The 16829-nt window shown below is 35.1% G+C and overlaps 1 protein-coding gene across 1 annotated transcript in view; it reads left to right on the forward strand.

Moving 5' to 3' along the window:
• wupA (troponin wings up A) overlaps positions 1-16132 on the forward strand; it is a 38547-nt gene extending 22415 nt beyond the window's left edge. The window contains exon 7 of the mRNA XM_035372737.2: positions 15954-16132. Coding sequence (XP_035228628.2) covers positions 15954-15989 — 36 coding nt within the window. The 3' untranslated portion in view covers positions 15990-16132. The remainder of the gene's footprint in view (positions 1-15953) is intronic.
• Positions 16133-16829: the final 697 nt, after the last annotated feature.

A 16829-nucleotide genomic window follows, 5' to 3' on the forward strand; every position in this document is an offset into this window, starting at 1 on the left:
TTTCCGTTTCCATACTTTATCCCCAACTTTAAAATCTGCTTCACGGCGTTTTCTATCATAATAAATTTTCTGCCTATTTCTTGCCGTATCCGAGGTTTTAAGCGCCTGATCAATTAGCTTTTGCACGTCCTTTTGTCTAAATTCCTGCTCTCTTTGTTGCACAAAGAATAATTTATCTAAAGGCGTAATTAACTTTCTGCCTAAAAATAATTCTGCTGGAGTTTTTCCCGTAGTATCATGATGTGCCGTTCTTAAAGCATAAGCTAATTCATTTATGTAGCCATCCCAGCGCTTGTGATGTGTGCTAACGTAACTGCGAATTATTTTTACAATGTTTTTATTAACTCTTTCTGCTATGTTAGCCTGTGGTCTATACGGAACCATTTTGATATGGCGTATATCAAGTCCATTGCATATGTTTTCAAATATTTGACTAATGAATTGTTTTCCGTTATCGCTAATGACTTTTATCGGTGCACCGTATTTTAAAATGTATCTGTGTAAGAATGCATCTGCGACTGTTTTGGCTGACGCGCGTTTAAGTGGAACAATTTCTATCCATTTTGAAAAATGATCTACTATTACTAAAAGAAAACGATTTTTATTTAACTCGCTCTGGGGAAAGGGACCAAGGAGATCTATGCCTAAAATTTCATTCGGAAATGTAGCGCGAATGCTATTTAAGTACCCGGCCGGGTTGTAATTAATATCATTTATTAACTGACATTGATTGCAGGACCTGACATACGCCGTTACTATTTTGTATAATTGCGGGAAATATACCGCCTCGCGTACCCTTTTTATAGTCTTTATGACCCCGAGGTGGCCCGCTGTTTTTTTTTTCGTGCAACTGCCTCAAAATGCTTAATCGAAGCGAGGCTGGGATGACTGGCTTATACTCAAGATTTTCGTTTGTTGTTTTCGTATAGAATAATAAATTATCTATTATTTCATAGTTTTTTGCTCTATTTCTTATCGCATCGATATCTGTGTGCTCAAAGCTTTCGGGGTCTTTCAAATAAGCATAGATATTTCCAAATTCAGGATCAGTTTTCAGTTCAGTAATAACCGTATCTCTAGAATCTAAAATTTTTGAAGTCAACACAGCGCATTTAAGTTCATTACCTTCATCGTCCAGTTTTATACGAGAAAGTGCGTCAGCTACATTGTTTTCCTTACCCGGTTTATATTTTATTGTGATATTATATTCTTGGAGTTTTAAAGCCCATCTTATTAACCTGGGCGTTAGGTTTTTTCCCGAGTAAAGTCTACCAACAGCCGCATGATCCGAAAAGACTGTTACTGGCGATTTGCCGAAATAAACTCGAAATTTGTGTACAGCCATTAATACGGCTAATGTTTCTCTTTCTGTAGCTGTATAATTCCTTTGTGTTTGATTCAATGTTTTACTAAAAAATGCCAGCGGATGGTTATTTTGCATAAGAACCACACCCACCGCATAGTCTGATGCATCTGCCGCAATTTCCAGGTTTTCGTCCCCCTCAGGGAATTTTAAAACAGGTGCATTAATAAGCGCTTCTTTTAATCTTTCAAAAGCTGTGTTAGCTTCCGCTGTCCACGTAAATTTACTCTTTTTTCTTTTGATTACTAAGAGTGGTTCAACAATATTAGCGAAATCTTTTATGAAAGATCGATAGTAAGAACATAGTCCAAGGAAAGACGAAAGTTTCTTGGCGGTGTTGGGCGGTGGGAAATTCTTAATAGCTTTTATTTTTGAATCTTGCGTTTCTATACCCTTTTGCGAAATTTTATAACCGAGATATTTAAGTTCTTTAGTTGCGAACTTGCATTTTGAGGCGTTAATTGTAAGACCGGCCTCTTTTAATAATTTAAAAACTTGTTCGAGGTCATTAATGTGTTGTTCCAACGTATTACTCGTTATAATTATATCATCTAGATAAATTAAAGTTGATTTTCCTAGGACAGGCTTTAGAACAATGTCCATAGCTCTCTGGAATGTTGATGGGGCCCCACACAACCCAAAAGGCATGCGTAAAAATGCATAAGTGCCCGATTTTGTTATAAACGCGGTTTTATGTATATCTTCGGGTCTCATAGCTATTTGATAGTAGCCAGACGTTAAGTCCAAAGTAGACATATATCTCGTCGATTTGATCTGTCTAATGATCTCGTCTGATGATAACCGGCAAAGGGTAAACTGGAAATTTAGTTATGCTATTTAGTTTTCTATAATCGATAGCAAACCTCCAAGCCCTTTTATCCGAAGGAGGAAACTCGTTCTTTTTCCTACATAGTACGACTGGACTCGCGTATTCACTATTTATGGGCGTTATTATTTTATTCTTTAACATCTCCTGAATATGTTCTTCGATGATTAAGTCTTTTTGTTTATCATAGCGATACGGTTTAGTCCTACAAGGTTTTTCGGCATTTAATTGAATCTTGTGAGTCACGATCTGACAGTTTCCCGGTTTTTCTGAAAACAAATGAGAAAAATTACTCACCACTTGCTGTATTGCTTTACTTTCCTGGTCATTCAAATGGCTAAGGTCCAATTCAGGTGTCTCCACCGGTTCCACCACCCTCTGGTCCATCTCCAGCACCACGGAACTATCTTGAATATTTAATTTGGCCCTCGCGGCCCTTAAAAAGTCCATACCTAAAATAAGAGAGTGTTGGAGGTCTTTCACCACAAAAATTAATACTTTGAGATTTTCCTCTTTTATCTGTAAGTTTAATGATACTTTCCCGATGCAGTGACATGTTTTTCCTTGCGCCGCTATAATTTCCGTATTTCTGGTTTTGAATAGTCGTATCCTATAAAAATTCTTTTTGAAGAACTTTTCACTCATGAAATTTCCTTCTGCCCCTGTATCGATGAGGGCTTCTACTGGTACATCGCCAACCAGGACTTGTATAATTGGTAGCTGTGAGTTTTTTACGATGACTGTATTTAGATGTCTATTTGAGGGTTTTTCTAAAACTTCCGGGGTCTGGACCCTCCCTTTCACAGGCCCCTCTAGTCGTTTAAAGCTTTCCTTTCAATCTGTGTCTTCTGGGTACGCGGATGCTTATTTTCAAATTTTCTTTTTGGGCCTTGACCTTCGAGTTTCGATGCGTTAGCTTGATAGTTCTTTTCCCCATATGAGCGATTTCCATTTCTGGTTTCCTCCTTCCTTCTGGTACTTTGAGAATATGTTTCCCCTCTCGCTCTTTCCGCTATTCTGCGATTTTGAAATTTCACCGCCAATTCGAAAAGTTCCTGCAATGTGGTTGGGTTTCTAATTTCAAAGTAGTCTTGGACAGCGGGTAACAATCTTGGTAATATTATTTCAATTATCTCCGCATCGGGTTTTTTCCCATACAACATATCCGTTAGTTTGATTTTTCGTAAAATAAAGTCCGTCAATTGTGCTGTATCCCGTTGATAGAAACTATATAGCTCGGCTTCCAGCCGTGCGCGATCTTTCACTATGGGGAAGGCCTTTACTAACGATTTTTTGAAATTTTCAAAAGTATACGTCGGGCTTCCAAATTCACCTAGAAGAAATTTGCCTATATTTTCCACCATAGCGCGGCCTGTCCTCTTAGTGCTGATGTGGCGATGGCAACTTTTTGTCTTTCAGGCACAGGGTAGAGCTGAAAGTGGTTTTCTATACCTTCTAAAAATACGGACACCGAATTATTTCCGTCGAAATAGACGTTTGGCTTGATTGATGCTCTCAAAGTCTGGACCAGGTATCCAAATCCTTCTAACTGCGTTTTCATTTCTTGGTGTTGTCCAGCGGCTTCCAACCAGTTTTCGGCCCTTTCAGTTCGATAAGTGTTCGGGCGCCAATATAACGTTGCGCGCCTCTAACTAGCACGCAACCAAGAGGTGACTGTGAAAGCTTGTATAAACCACAGAGCCTTATAAAGGGTTTAAGTCCCTTTTTATTCAACGTAATAAATTACAATGGCGTCCTCTTGACGCTTACAGACTGTGCCCACTAGGCAGTCAAATAAAAATAAGAACCTGAAAAGAAAGTAAAGACAATATTCTAATTACGAGGCTCTCTAAAATAACTAACTCACCGCGTTTTACAAATACCGCAGCTAATTCAGCAGACTTGAAGCTCACTGGAACAATTGCAACTACTTCCCGCCAAGCACATAGGCCGCAACGCGGGGTTCTTCAATTCTCGATTTCTACCTCCGCGCTCGCTAAGTAAGAATAACTCTCTCACCGAACTCGTTTCCTTCTATTTAAATCATACTACTTCCGCTGATAATTTGAATGCTTGCGCGTTCTACTCAAATTTACATATTCTGGCATTGGCAGTTCCAGGGGAAAGTAAGGCTTGACAGGAAAGATAGTTTAAACTTAAAATAAATGTTAGTTAAAATAAATATAAACCCTACAATATCGATAATCGTGTCAGGGTACTCCGTCTTCCGGCTGAACAGTTGCTCTTCCTTATACAGCCTGTGTATGACCCCTTATACAGCAGGCCATACACAGGCTAATGTTGGGGATATTATTCTTTGGGAGACGTTCTGGTGGATTCTGGGACCCTTTATTCTACTAGAACAAACCATGAAAGTTGTGGACTCTCTGAGTATAATAGCGGATTAGTTGTACCTTTATAAGGTATTTCTCCCGCTTTCCTAGCGTGTCTTCGTGGTGTAGTGGTCAGTACACTGAGACAGTTTTTCAGAGGTCCGTGGTTCGATTCCCGGCGAAGGCGCTGCTAGTTTTTCAATCTCTCATGCTTCCAAAAGTCCTAATGTCTCTACAGTGGCGGCCGAACTAAAAGGGTTGTGGATGATGAATCTCCACACCCAGGAATTGGCGGTTGGGTACCCTAAAATCCACAGTCGCCCTTTAAAAGGGGGACGTATATAAGGTATTTCTCCCGCCTTCCTAGCGTGCCTTCGTGGTGTAGTGGTTCTGCACGTTGGGCCGGTATTCCAGATGTCCGTAGTTCGATTCCTGGCGAACGCGGTTGTTATTTTTCCTCTCTCCGGCTTTCAAAAATCCTAATATCTCTACGCCTTTACATGGCGTTACCCTAACTGTAAATGGAATCTTCAGCAAGACAACGCCACAAGGCTCGAATTGTGTTCGAGTGGTGCGAGGAGAATAAAAATAAATTCCAATTAATGTCCTTGCTACCTAACTCACCGGATCTTAACCCGATAGAGCGCATTTGGGATGTCATGCAGAGGCAGCTCATAGCTCAAACACCAACCATGTCGGAATATCTCCACTTTGCGTGACCGGCTGCTTAGCCATATGGTACAAACTGTCTCTAGTCATCTACCAACAAGTTGTGGCAAAACGATTATTACACACCTATTTACATCTCGGTTCGCCCATTTTTACCTAATTACTAATGATAAGATATATTTTGCTTAAACGTTCTGTACTTTGTATTCACTTAGTTAAAAAGGAATTGAAAATTTAAAAATTAAAACAAAACGTTTGCAGTCTAGAAGAACGCTTAAGATGTTGCTCTTAAAAAGGAGCGAGATTACATTTATCAACAGTAAACTTGGCAGAGCGTAACCTTAACTAAGTAATTGATTTTTCATACTTTGAATACAAATCTTCGTATTTTTGTAGTTAAATCTTAGGCATAAAATGCCATTCTTTTCCTAACATTGAAAATAACATCATATCACCGTACGGTCCCATAGGCGTATTAATTTTAGATATGTATTGGAGGGGGGAAAACTGCTTTTTCAAGATTGCAAAATTGTGTTATTTTGTAACTGTCATTTGAATGTTTTATTTTGCACTGGAATCACAAGGAATGTCTTTAAAATCCATTATAACTCGTTTTGCATGACTGAAAACTGCACAGAGAGAGATTTATTATACTAAGAGATTTTAACATGCTTAACATACACATGCTGGCGAATTTGATTTAATATAGATAAAAAAGAATTTGTTCCATTCGATTAAGCTTCAGATTAGTTTAATTTTACTAAATCTGTACATCTGAAGGATAAATTACATTTCCGGTGATCAAAATGATAGTTATGATTAAATAGAATGAAATTTTACTGCTTTTCAAATAAAATGCCTTTTGTTAATAAAAAATAAGTTGATTCCCTGATACCTCAACTAACACTTAAAAGATACTGAATACTAAATCAGATTTTCAAACAAAATATTAATCCAAAACATTTTTGAATAAATTGTAATTTATTACATAAAGTTCGTGCAGTTTAAAAGTGTGTAGTTTTATTCTAAACGTCAATGTCCCATAACCAGTTTTCTGAGCAACATAAATACTTAAGAGACTTAAATTCTCCGTTTTATTACTCTATATCATAAAATACAAACGCAACCTAGCACATATTCAATTAGTGCATTTTGAACAGTAAAGATTACACTGAACTGTAACAAAGCATATGGATAAGTCCCTCTAAAAACATAATAATTACCAAATTCGAATAACTAACAGTAACATATTACTATATTAGCAATGAACATTAACATTTCATATTATTAATATAGTAATATGCTAAAGTTGGTTGGCAGAACGGTTCTTAAACCATTTTCGGTTCGTCTAACCGATTGTTAATATTGAACTATAATATTTGTTTGGCAAATTCACTGTTACTTAGTAACTAATTAGGCAGTGAACCAGTTCTTAATTTTTTTAATCTCGTCACTACAGAAAGTTATATAAATAGAAATTTCTTTTTAAACTCATAACCAAATTATTCGATCTACAACTATCAATGAGAAGCGTTAAAGAATAATTCGATCGATTCAATCACACAGATACTACTGTTAATTATAATGAGTACTGCTGCAAAAATATCAGCTGATGCGTAAAATTAAAGAATAACTTAGGAAAACTCAACGTTATTTTGTCATGTGTGAAAAGGAATGTTCTGTATTTTTATGTAAACGTTATCGAAGCCATATTATACAGATATCTCAGAGTTGCACAAAAGTTCGCAGATTGAAATATATGCGCAATTACAAAATGTTAAACCAGTTCTCGATTATTCCCAATGAGAGCAGCGTAATGTGATCACTCTGAACAGATAAGACACCATCGTAAAAGCCTTTCATGTAATTAATTAGAATGTAAATTGAATTTTGTTCCATTAACACTAGTTCTAAGAGGCTAGCTAAATACGAGCTTCTGAAGGTTCTTGAAAAGGAGTTCTTTTGCTGAAATTTAGAGTCCAAAATCATCCCGGATAGATTCAGCAGGACAGACCTGGCGAGCATTCTGGTCAAACTAGTCGAACAAAATTTTCAATGAGATCTAGCGTCATTATCCATAAGGAAAATTTCTGGAGCTATAACTATTTTAAAAGTCATACTTGAGGATACAAAACTTTGTCTTTACACTTCTAACTACTCACACAGCTTCTGTTGAGAACAGGAAGATCAATACAACCATTTAATATAACTTGCCAGGCAAGCAAATCAAAGCCAAAAAATCAGCATCTTTTAAAGATATTAGTTGGAAAGTTGCATCATGTAAGAGCTTCGAAAATCAGTAGAAAAACTAACAGTAAAGAGAACTCTCACTAGATTATTTGTGCTCTTTTCCGACTTTAAGTGATCTCATCTAAAGTTCTCAACCTTAAAGAAGAAAGAAGGGGAACTATACGCGATTGCATTTTTCACACTGGTCACCTTTTAATGATATTTAATAAATGGTATAGCTTCAATTTATTCTTGCACCAGGTGGCTGTTGCGAGGTGAGATGAAATGCCTTCCATTTGCAGGACGATTCCATCTTGCGAGTGGATAAGCAGCTGTCTTCGAAGGCAATAATTGTCCTTAAGATTACCATTATCTTTACGAAGACTAACATTGCTAATAATAAGAGATCTTGACATCTGTTTTCATTAGCAATGTTAGTCTTCATGGGGATGTTATGTGGAAGAATTAAGTATCTAAAGCAAATCTGACTGCGGATAAATACTTTCGTTTCTGCGAGGGATAGGATACCCTAATTTCAGAAATCTTATAAAACATTCGAAATTAGAAACTTCAAATCTTCAAACTTATTTCGTCATTAGAATGTTCAGAATTCTAATCTAAATATCCGTTAAACATTTTAACTCAAAAATTCGTAAAGATTATCCTTATAACTCTCCGTAAAATAATCTTTGAAAAGATTACTTTTATTGAGCATTCATTTAAAAAACGAACGTCATAGTTTGCAATATTGGTTAACCTGGATCACAATTATCATCTCAAAATGGCCTTGAAAGCCGTATTCTTAATTTTTTAGACAGAAATAAGCGTTCTATATTGTATTTATGCTAAAGGTTATCCTCTAAACTTTCTTCGATTAAAACAGATTTTGAAGTAATGTAAAATTTTTGAACTGTTACTGAAATATATGTTACCAGAATACATTCTGAAAATTAACTCCAGTATTTCAGATTTTTAATTATGCAATTTCTTTTACTGATTTAATTTATATCTTCTTGATAAATATAGGTGCATTCAAAAAACAGCATTCTTAAAAATTGTTTTCCATTTAAAGAAGATTTCAGATTTTGCTTTAATTAAAAAATTTTGAATTAAGAAAAAACTTCCCCCCCCCCTTTTTCTTGTTTTTATATGAAGGATTTGAGATAATCGAGATCCTAAAGCTTTAAGGATCGAAGTCAAAAAAATTTAGAATTCGTTCCATCCCTACATCATCTACTATATCGTTTTCACTTATACTCTGTAATTATTGCTCTTATTCCACTACAAATTAAGAACGGTAAATATGAAATAATCGGATCCACAGAATTTTACATGTGTAATGAATTAGAAAGCCACCCTTCAATTTGCGTAGTTTTCTTACGTGTGTAACCACTGAACGGTTAGTTACAATATATACACGAATTTGAGTAAGAAATACATATCACGTTCTTTCACATACTCTTTTGAGCATTCTATGCGTTAATAAAGCCCCAAATACACGTTTTTACCTTCGATAACTTTCGCAGAATAGCTTTCAGCAGTATCCTATACAATTAGCTATTTTTTTTTTTTTTTTTGGAAGAATTTTCATCGTTGAGTGTTAAATATCTTTCTTATATTATCTTTAATTTTGCATAACAATGTAGTTAGTTTCGGCCTCTGATTAAGGAAGAGTGTTGCCCCTTCTTCAAGAAAAATTCCAAAACTCTCTTCGAGATTCACAGTGGCTGTATAGAGCGTTAGAATAAAAGTGGTTGCAAACTTCATATTTTTAAACATCGATTCTTGTCATATTTTTCATTTATAGATTAAAAATGTGTACTTTTTTTCCTCAAAGTAAGGTGCACTTCTTTTATAAAACTAATCTCAACTACGAAAAATTAGAGGCGAAAAGAACTCTTACAAAATATATGACATCGATAAAGTAAACATTTCATTAGTCAGATAGTCGTTATAATTGGCTCAAAGTTATAATTGGTCGTTATAATTGGTTTCATTGGTATGTTCTTAATAAATTTTTTATAGTCAGCATCAAATTTAGAAACAAAATGCTTTATCTATGAAATCACTTCTCAAGACAAAAGATGAACTCTTGCACTCTCAAGATGAAACCATTAAAGGCAATAATCGCCGCAATGAACGACTATTTTTTCGCACTCGCTATCTCAGTTTGTTCTTAAAAGTCCTGAATTACATCTGCAATAGGCACAGAAAAATAACCTAAGTCCATATATCTGTCTGGGTTTCTCGGCTAATTTTTCTTTTTATAGAAATGTAACGTTTTAAAACAGCATTTCTATTTCAACAAACAGAATTTTATCTGCAAAGATCGCAAAAATGTATGAAAATTTCTTCACAGACTACAAACTACTAAATTGCAAACTTGCTCACCTGCAGCGTTGCGACTATTTTCTCAAAATATTGAACTTTAAGAAATTTTGGAACCGAAGGTATATTTCTAGAACTTAAAATTTAAGAAAATACATAATTTTTTCGAAAGACTCTGTGTATCAAATTTTCTTTCACTAAGCATGGGTTTGACCTTAAAACTTAAGTGTGTAACTTAGAATTACACTTCGTGTCTTGAACGGAAGTCAAATTCAGAGTGAACGTTATTTAGAATATGCCCCAGGCGATCAGATGTAAGGTACAAAAAAGAATGATAATAATAATAATAATAACCTGAAACGAGTAAAAGTAAATTTAAATGCCTCCAAATATTTTTAAATTAGAAATCCTGCTCGATGTATTGCACGAAAGACATCTCAGACATGCTGCACAGGAAACAATGGTGCTCGAAGTTTTGTCAACAATAGGAAAAACTATCAACTTAATATGCTGATTATTGAAATTTCCAGAGATTACTTACAAATAAACAAATTACTAAAATCTGAAAGATACTAATTTTAAAATTTTCGTTTCTTAAAGTGATACCTTATTACATGTGATAAAGAATTTGTAATAATTTACTTGAAGATAATATGCAGGAGAAATCTCTCAGATATTTACTTTGAAATAATTTTTTTTTAAAACCTGTTGAAGAGAAAACAACAATTTTTTAAACAGACTAATTCTGAAATATTTGAGAAGATAAGTAAGCAATAAATAATGTAAAAAGAAAAAAAGAATAAAAATAAATTACAAAATAAAATTAATTTCTTCTGCTTTAAAAATTTTTCATCTGTAATACGGTTTTGGTTCTTTACTTCCAGGGCTCGCCTGGAACAGCAAAATCGCAAAAAATTATTAATTGATCCGAAAGCAGGATTTACTTCGTTTCCATCGAGGATCGAGCCTAACTTAATATGAAAAAAGGCACATATAAGTCTCTCTTTTCACATCAGAAAAATTATATATAGTCCAGATTAATTCCTTCAAATGCAATATATGTTACACATCGTAATAATTCAGAACTGAAATCTTTCATTTTATTACCTTTATTATCTTATACAGTCTTTTTTACAAGACGCTATTTCTGATGCCCACTGAATTAAATTCTTAGTGAAAGTAAGCACATTTGTCTTATTGAAATTTCTTTAGAATTGTTAAATAACTGAACTATAGCAAAGCATACAAAGGCTTTCAGCCTTCGAATTATCTTCGAGAAGAATTTTCAAAGGGGAAATGATTTATATGTATTTTGTTCATAGCAGAAAACACGAGATTTTCAACGCAGTCAGCCTATTACTCTGAAAATTGAAATAAGGCAAAATTACTAGTACTCAATAGTTTTTATTCTTCGCCCGTCGCCAATCAATAGGGTGTATCATTGTTTAACACATAAGATGTAATTATTAAAAAATTAAAACTACATACATTACAAAATTACATATATAAAATTAGACTATATTATTTCTATTATTCACAAATATTCCAAGAAACAACAGATAGTCCAATGTACTTAAATGCTGTTATCATATCATTGCTAGACTCAAATTCAAATTCTTCAACATTCATAGGTTATTCTCTTATTTTAAAACATTTGTTCAATATCATCTAACCCTTTGCTTTCATTTATTATGACTTTTCTTTAATTTAATAATTGGAATAAGGTGCAAGTTCAGAAGGATTTCCAATTACTGAACTAATTTGTTTACACAATGCATCTACAAAATTTCATGATTGACAAGAAAAATTATAGGACTTCTTGGTGATAATCACCACGAAACTTTCAGACGTGATCAAGCACAAAAACAACAACCGCGAAGTGGTTTGCAGCTGCACTGAATCTCCGCAACTCTCAAAACAAGGCGTAAAAAATACCCCACCTTCCCACAATATTTGCAGCCACGGATTGGCAAGCATAACTTATCTGACAGTTTACAAGATCGTTGTATAATAAGATGAATTCCTGGTAGCATACGGCAGTAACAATATTGCTTGAGTAGCGGCAGTAACTATATTGCTTGAGTAACTGTATTACTTGAGTAGCGGCAGTAACTATATTGCTTGAGTAGAGGACAGGCACGTACAGTCTTTAATAAGTACCGATGTGGAGTTATAAATATGTTGTAAGATTAGCCAAATGGCTCGTAATCTTCATGCTGTGTTACAACAAAGATTAAGATGGCACGAACGTACCCAAAAGATGGCACAATTTCAACGTTCATTGACAAATGCTTTGCCCGGAGACTTGTTAACTCAGTCGAAGCAACAAAACTCCTCATAAGAATTACTCAAAATACAAGACAATACCGAACATAGTGCGCCAAATTGTAACGGCATTTGAGATAAGTGGTACAATAAGCCGCAAATTAGCACGAGCTCCCCGGAATATGTACAGGGTAGCTGTAAAACAATTCCCGCTATATGAACCTCTAGTGTCCTGTCCGCTCAACCAATCGAAGTGAAATTTTAAATATCATTATTTGAAGATATGTGCTCGAGATTCTGATGATTTAAAAAACAGAACTCTCACGGTTACAGTTACATTGAAAACATTTCGAAATTTTCAAATGGCAATATCCACTTTTCCTTGCGCAAACTGATCAGTTTATTGAAAAACCATAAATGGCATGGGAGCGATACGCTCATGATGGAAATTGCTGGCGTAAAACATTAACAAAGAAAAGTATTGTAAAGGACCAATAACGTTACAGAGAGAAGGTGCATTGATGCACTTTGCATACTTCTTCGAAGAGATCACCTCCACAGGTATAAAAACTTGCTCCATCACAAGTGCTCTGTGTACAACAATGTTGCAGAATTATGTAATTCCAGAAATACAGCGGCGAAATGTCGTTAATGACATTGTAGGGATGCAAGACGTTGCTCCACCACATTGCCACATGTGTTCACCAAGTGCTGCAACAGCACTTTAGAGATAGAGGCATCTCCCTCAACTTTGCACTTTCGTGGCAACCGTGATACCCCGGCCTCACTCTGATGGATTTGTGGTTGTGGAGTTAACTGAAACCTAAGGTATACACATCAAATTCACGAGATTTGTCAGAACTGAACGATGTCATGAAACTTGAAGTTATACAGATTCCTCCTGAAATGTTACGTTCGTCATTGGTGTCAACAATCTCCCGCATACAATACGTTATCGTTTGCGAAGGCGGACGCTTTGAAAACTTAAAATTATAATAAGAGTTTTTTTCATTTTCTTCTCTTGTGTTGTCATTGTCCTTTACAATGCTCTTCTTTGCAAATGATTTACGGCGGCAGTTTTCGTGATACCTGTATCATTTCAACGCCATTTATGGTTTTTCAACGCGCTGATCAGTTCGCGCAAGGAAAAGGAATGGGCGTTGGCATTCGAAACGTTTTCACTGTAACCTCAACCATGAAAGCTCTATTGTTTTAAATCATCACAAGCTCGAATGCATACCTTCAGATAATAATATCTGAAATTTCATTTCGATTAGTTGAACGGATAAACAGCTAGGGGGTCAGTATATCAAGGAATTTTTTGTATGACCACCATGTAAATCAAATTTCAAATACGAGTAAATGTGACTCTTTCAATTCACTGTTGACATTTAAAGAAGCAGCTTAAAAAAAGCAGTTATCCCAGTTTTAAATCCAGCTAACATTTCCGTCACTATCTTAAATATCTCATTCCGGACATGTGACACAGGTAGCTCTTTCACCTGAGAGTCGAACGTCGTCATTACTTGCCATTACTTACCGTCATTACCTGATGCTTTCAGCTTTGCTTGAAACTCTGACCTCTTCCACCATATTAATTCTGACACTGAGTGACATATGTGTTTTACATTCGCAAATCTATGATGGGTTACGTGATCATGACATAGAATATCTCAAATCTCACAGGTACATTATGTTTGCCAATTTGCAATTGTGAAACGTTACATTTTGCACGTGCTGTTTTGTTCATTTGCCTCACAGGGGTGACCACCTCTGAAATCTCCAGGACGATTATCACCGGAAGTCGGATAGCTTTCCTTGTTAGTGCATAAAAAACTGAGATCTGAAGAAAACTTAATTGCTGGTTTTTCTTCAATGTGATTTCTATAAAAGCATCCAAATTTATGGGACAATGCGTGTGGTATAATGGAGATTAGCTGAGTTTGAATAACACGAAAGATCTAGAAAATGAAAAGAAGGTAGAAGAAAAGAATACCATAATTATTCCATTCACAAAAAGCATCTATGGCAGATCAAGCTTTGCTTACGTAAGAATGATTTAGAGCAACATGGAAAATTTATTCAAGAAACAAATGATCCCAAACTACCATGAAAGAGACATGGGATAAGCTCAGGCATTTGGGGAAAATCCCATTATCCTACTTTCCTTATATTAACATTAAAAAAAATTTCTTTGTGCGAAGAGCATTAAAAAGCAAATTATATTGATTATTATAGATAAAAAACATTTATTCAGCGGATTTTATTATTATACGATAAAGTATGATAAAGATGCAGCATTTTTTAACGTTATTGCCCAATCTTTGTAAACACTTATCTGTGCGTTCATAGGCTTTCTATTCACCGACAACAGAAACCTGCTATTAGGTCATGAAGCTATTATAAGTACCGCTGTTTACACCTGTGCAACCGTGTTCGAATTACTGGCAATATTTGATCATAATTTTAACGTTACATAACATCTCCCGCAGATATCTCCGTAATGGCACTATGAATCTCAGTACAGGTAAGATGTTTTGCCCATAAAAATCGTACTGCTCTTTGAAGCAAGTTTTAAATTAATTCGCTATTTTGCTGTCGGACTACAGGACATCTGTCACCGCTACTACGATGAAATTATTTCCGTAGGAAGGTATGGACATCAGCTTTATTATGTGTCCGCACCATAGTTGCGCGATTCTACAAGGTAATGGCGACAGTTGTAAAATGTGGGTGGATTTGTCGGCTCTATGGTTAATACAACTCACCCAAAAGATGGCGAGAGTTGTATCTTACTTTATGAAATCTCTAGATATTTTTTTAACCTGAATAGCTAATAGAGTTCTATTGAGAGCATGAAAGCTTCGATCAGCGGCTAAGCGGTTAGAGCGCTGAATACTGATTGTTCAATCCGGGTTCAAACCCAGACGTAGTTCTGGCTGCATGGCCGTTTTCATGGTTTCCCCATGTTTAAGGTAAGTACAAGCCAGGCTCCCACAGAAAGACACGAAGTAATCTATCTCTTTAGTTAAGGTAGATAGCCCTAATGTGCTTAATCTGATAAATCTAAATCCAAATGAAACCTTCTAAGAAACATGAAAGTTCTATCTGAAACTTTTCATTTATGAAGACCAAACATTTCTCCTAAACTCCATCCGGCAGAGCTGAAGGAAAGGAAAATTTCACACGAACTCAAAATCCAAGTTATTGTACTGACTAATTACTGGGAACATCTTCCTACGAAAAGTTGTCAGACAGATTTCTCGTAACACAGTGCTGCTCACTCTGATATGATTCTTATACAAAAGTTCGAAATCCCGTAGAAAGTTTAGTAATTTCTGAGCCAAAGGGAGCAGAAAATTTTTCCAGTTGAAGTTAGTTTTATCAAAAAGTCTTACAGCAATTAAATGTAAAAGTTTAAAGCATTTCAAACTACAAATATTGCAGGTCTTTAGGCTATGCTTTCATTTGCTTCTTGGTTTAAATGAAGAAAAGAATTAATTTTCTTTTAGAACTTTATCCTTCATTCATATGTATATTAATCACTGTGACATTCCGAAACTGTGCTATTAATTGCTTTTGGTCCAAAATAATCTCGCATGTAATTTAAATTTTCTTGAAAGATTCAATTCTGTATGCAAAAGCTTTTCTGATAATTCACTGAAGTACCTCGAATTTTATTCCATAAGTCATTTATATATTAGCCCCTCCGTTCTCCTAAAAAAATACTGAAAAAGAATTTCATTGTCAGCAACTTGGTCTGCAACGAACAACCATGCTTATTATCTCACCACCACTTTTTGCTTTATTATTCTCTTAATCTCCACATATGACGAATGAAAAGACATTCCTCATTTCTGACACTTGTATAATACATGGTAAATAACTGTGTGTGTGCAGATCTAACAAGAAATACTAAATAGTAAAATATCTTTTACAGGGAAAAAAGCAGACGCCAGAGTGGGCTAATAAGTGACGTATATTTATATCCTACAACTTAGTGGAAGACTTCAGTGTAAGAACATGCTTCAAAACTCATCAGACTCTTGCATAAAACTAACATTGTTTATTGAATTCTGTGCAAATGATTACTTGGTCATTAAAATATAAGTATCATAATTCTCTTTCTCGTGATATGCAAACGCCACTAGGTGGAAAATTGCTTAGTTTAAGAATACACCTCACCTTTTTGGATATTTTGCATGCTTTTACACAGTGTTTAAGTTGCAATAACCTAAAGAACAGAAATATATATGATAACAAGGTAAAATACCTACAGAAAGTCTCATAAGCATAGTATCATAAGTAAGGCTATAGAAACTGTTCAAAATGCATCTTTATTTACAATATACAACTGCACTCGATATACTCCGCTCCAATGTAAAATTTATTTTTGTATTATTTACTTGTATATTACTGGCGCAGATTTACAAATTTTATCTTTAGAAAACTGAGAGAAGAAAATTATGTGATGTGTGCCATTTCTGAAGGTAAGGAAAATTTTCCAAATTAAAAACAAATACTATGAAAAGATCTACAAATGTTGGTGCATTCAATGTTTCAAAGAAGCCACTTACAGTTATTGCTTTCAACATTACTTTTCTTTATTTACACATTATTCTTTTCTATCCAACTGTATCACACCTGCAGCTACCATAAATCATAAGTTTCTAAACTATGTATTGAAAAGGGTGGGGTTAAAATATGTGAATAAATGCGGTATTATTCATTTAATATGACAAGATCTATCTTACGACAAGACACGTTTGGCTAATTATGCTAACGATGCAGCGCGTGCACTTTTACAGTGGGAAAA

The sequence above is a fragment of the Stegodyphus dumicola genome, chromosome X2, assembly GCF_044657685.1.
Source record: "Stegodyphus dumicola isolate Sdum_Otavi_A_Nest chromosome X2, ASM4465768v1".
In the NCBI taxonomy this organism is placed as follows: Eukaryota; Metazoa; Arthropoda; class Arachnida; order Araneae; family Eresidae; genus Stegodyphus; species Stegodyphus dumicola.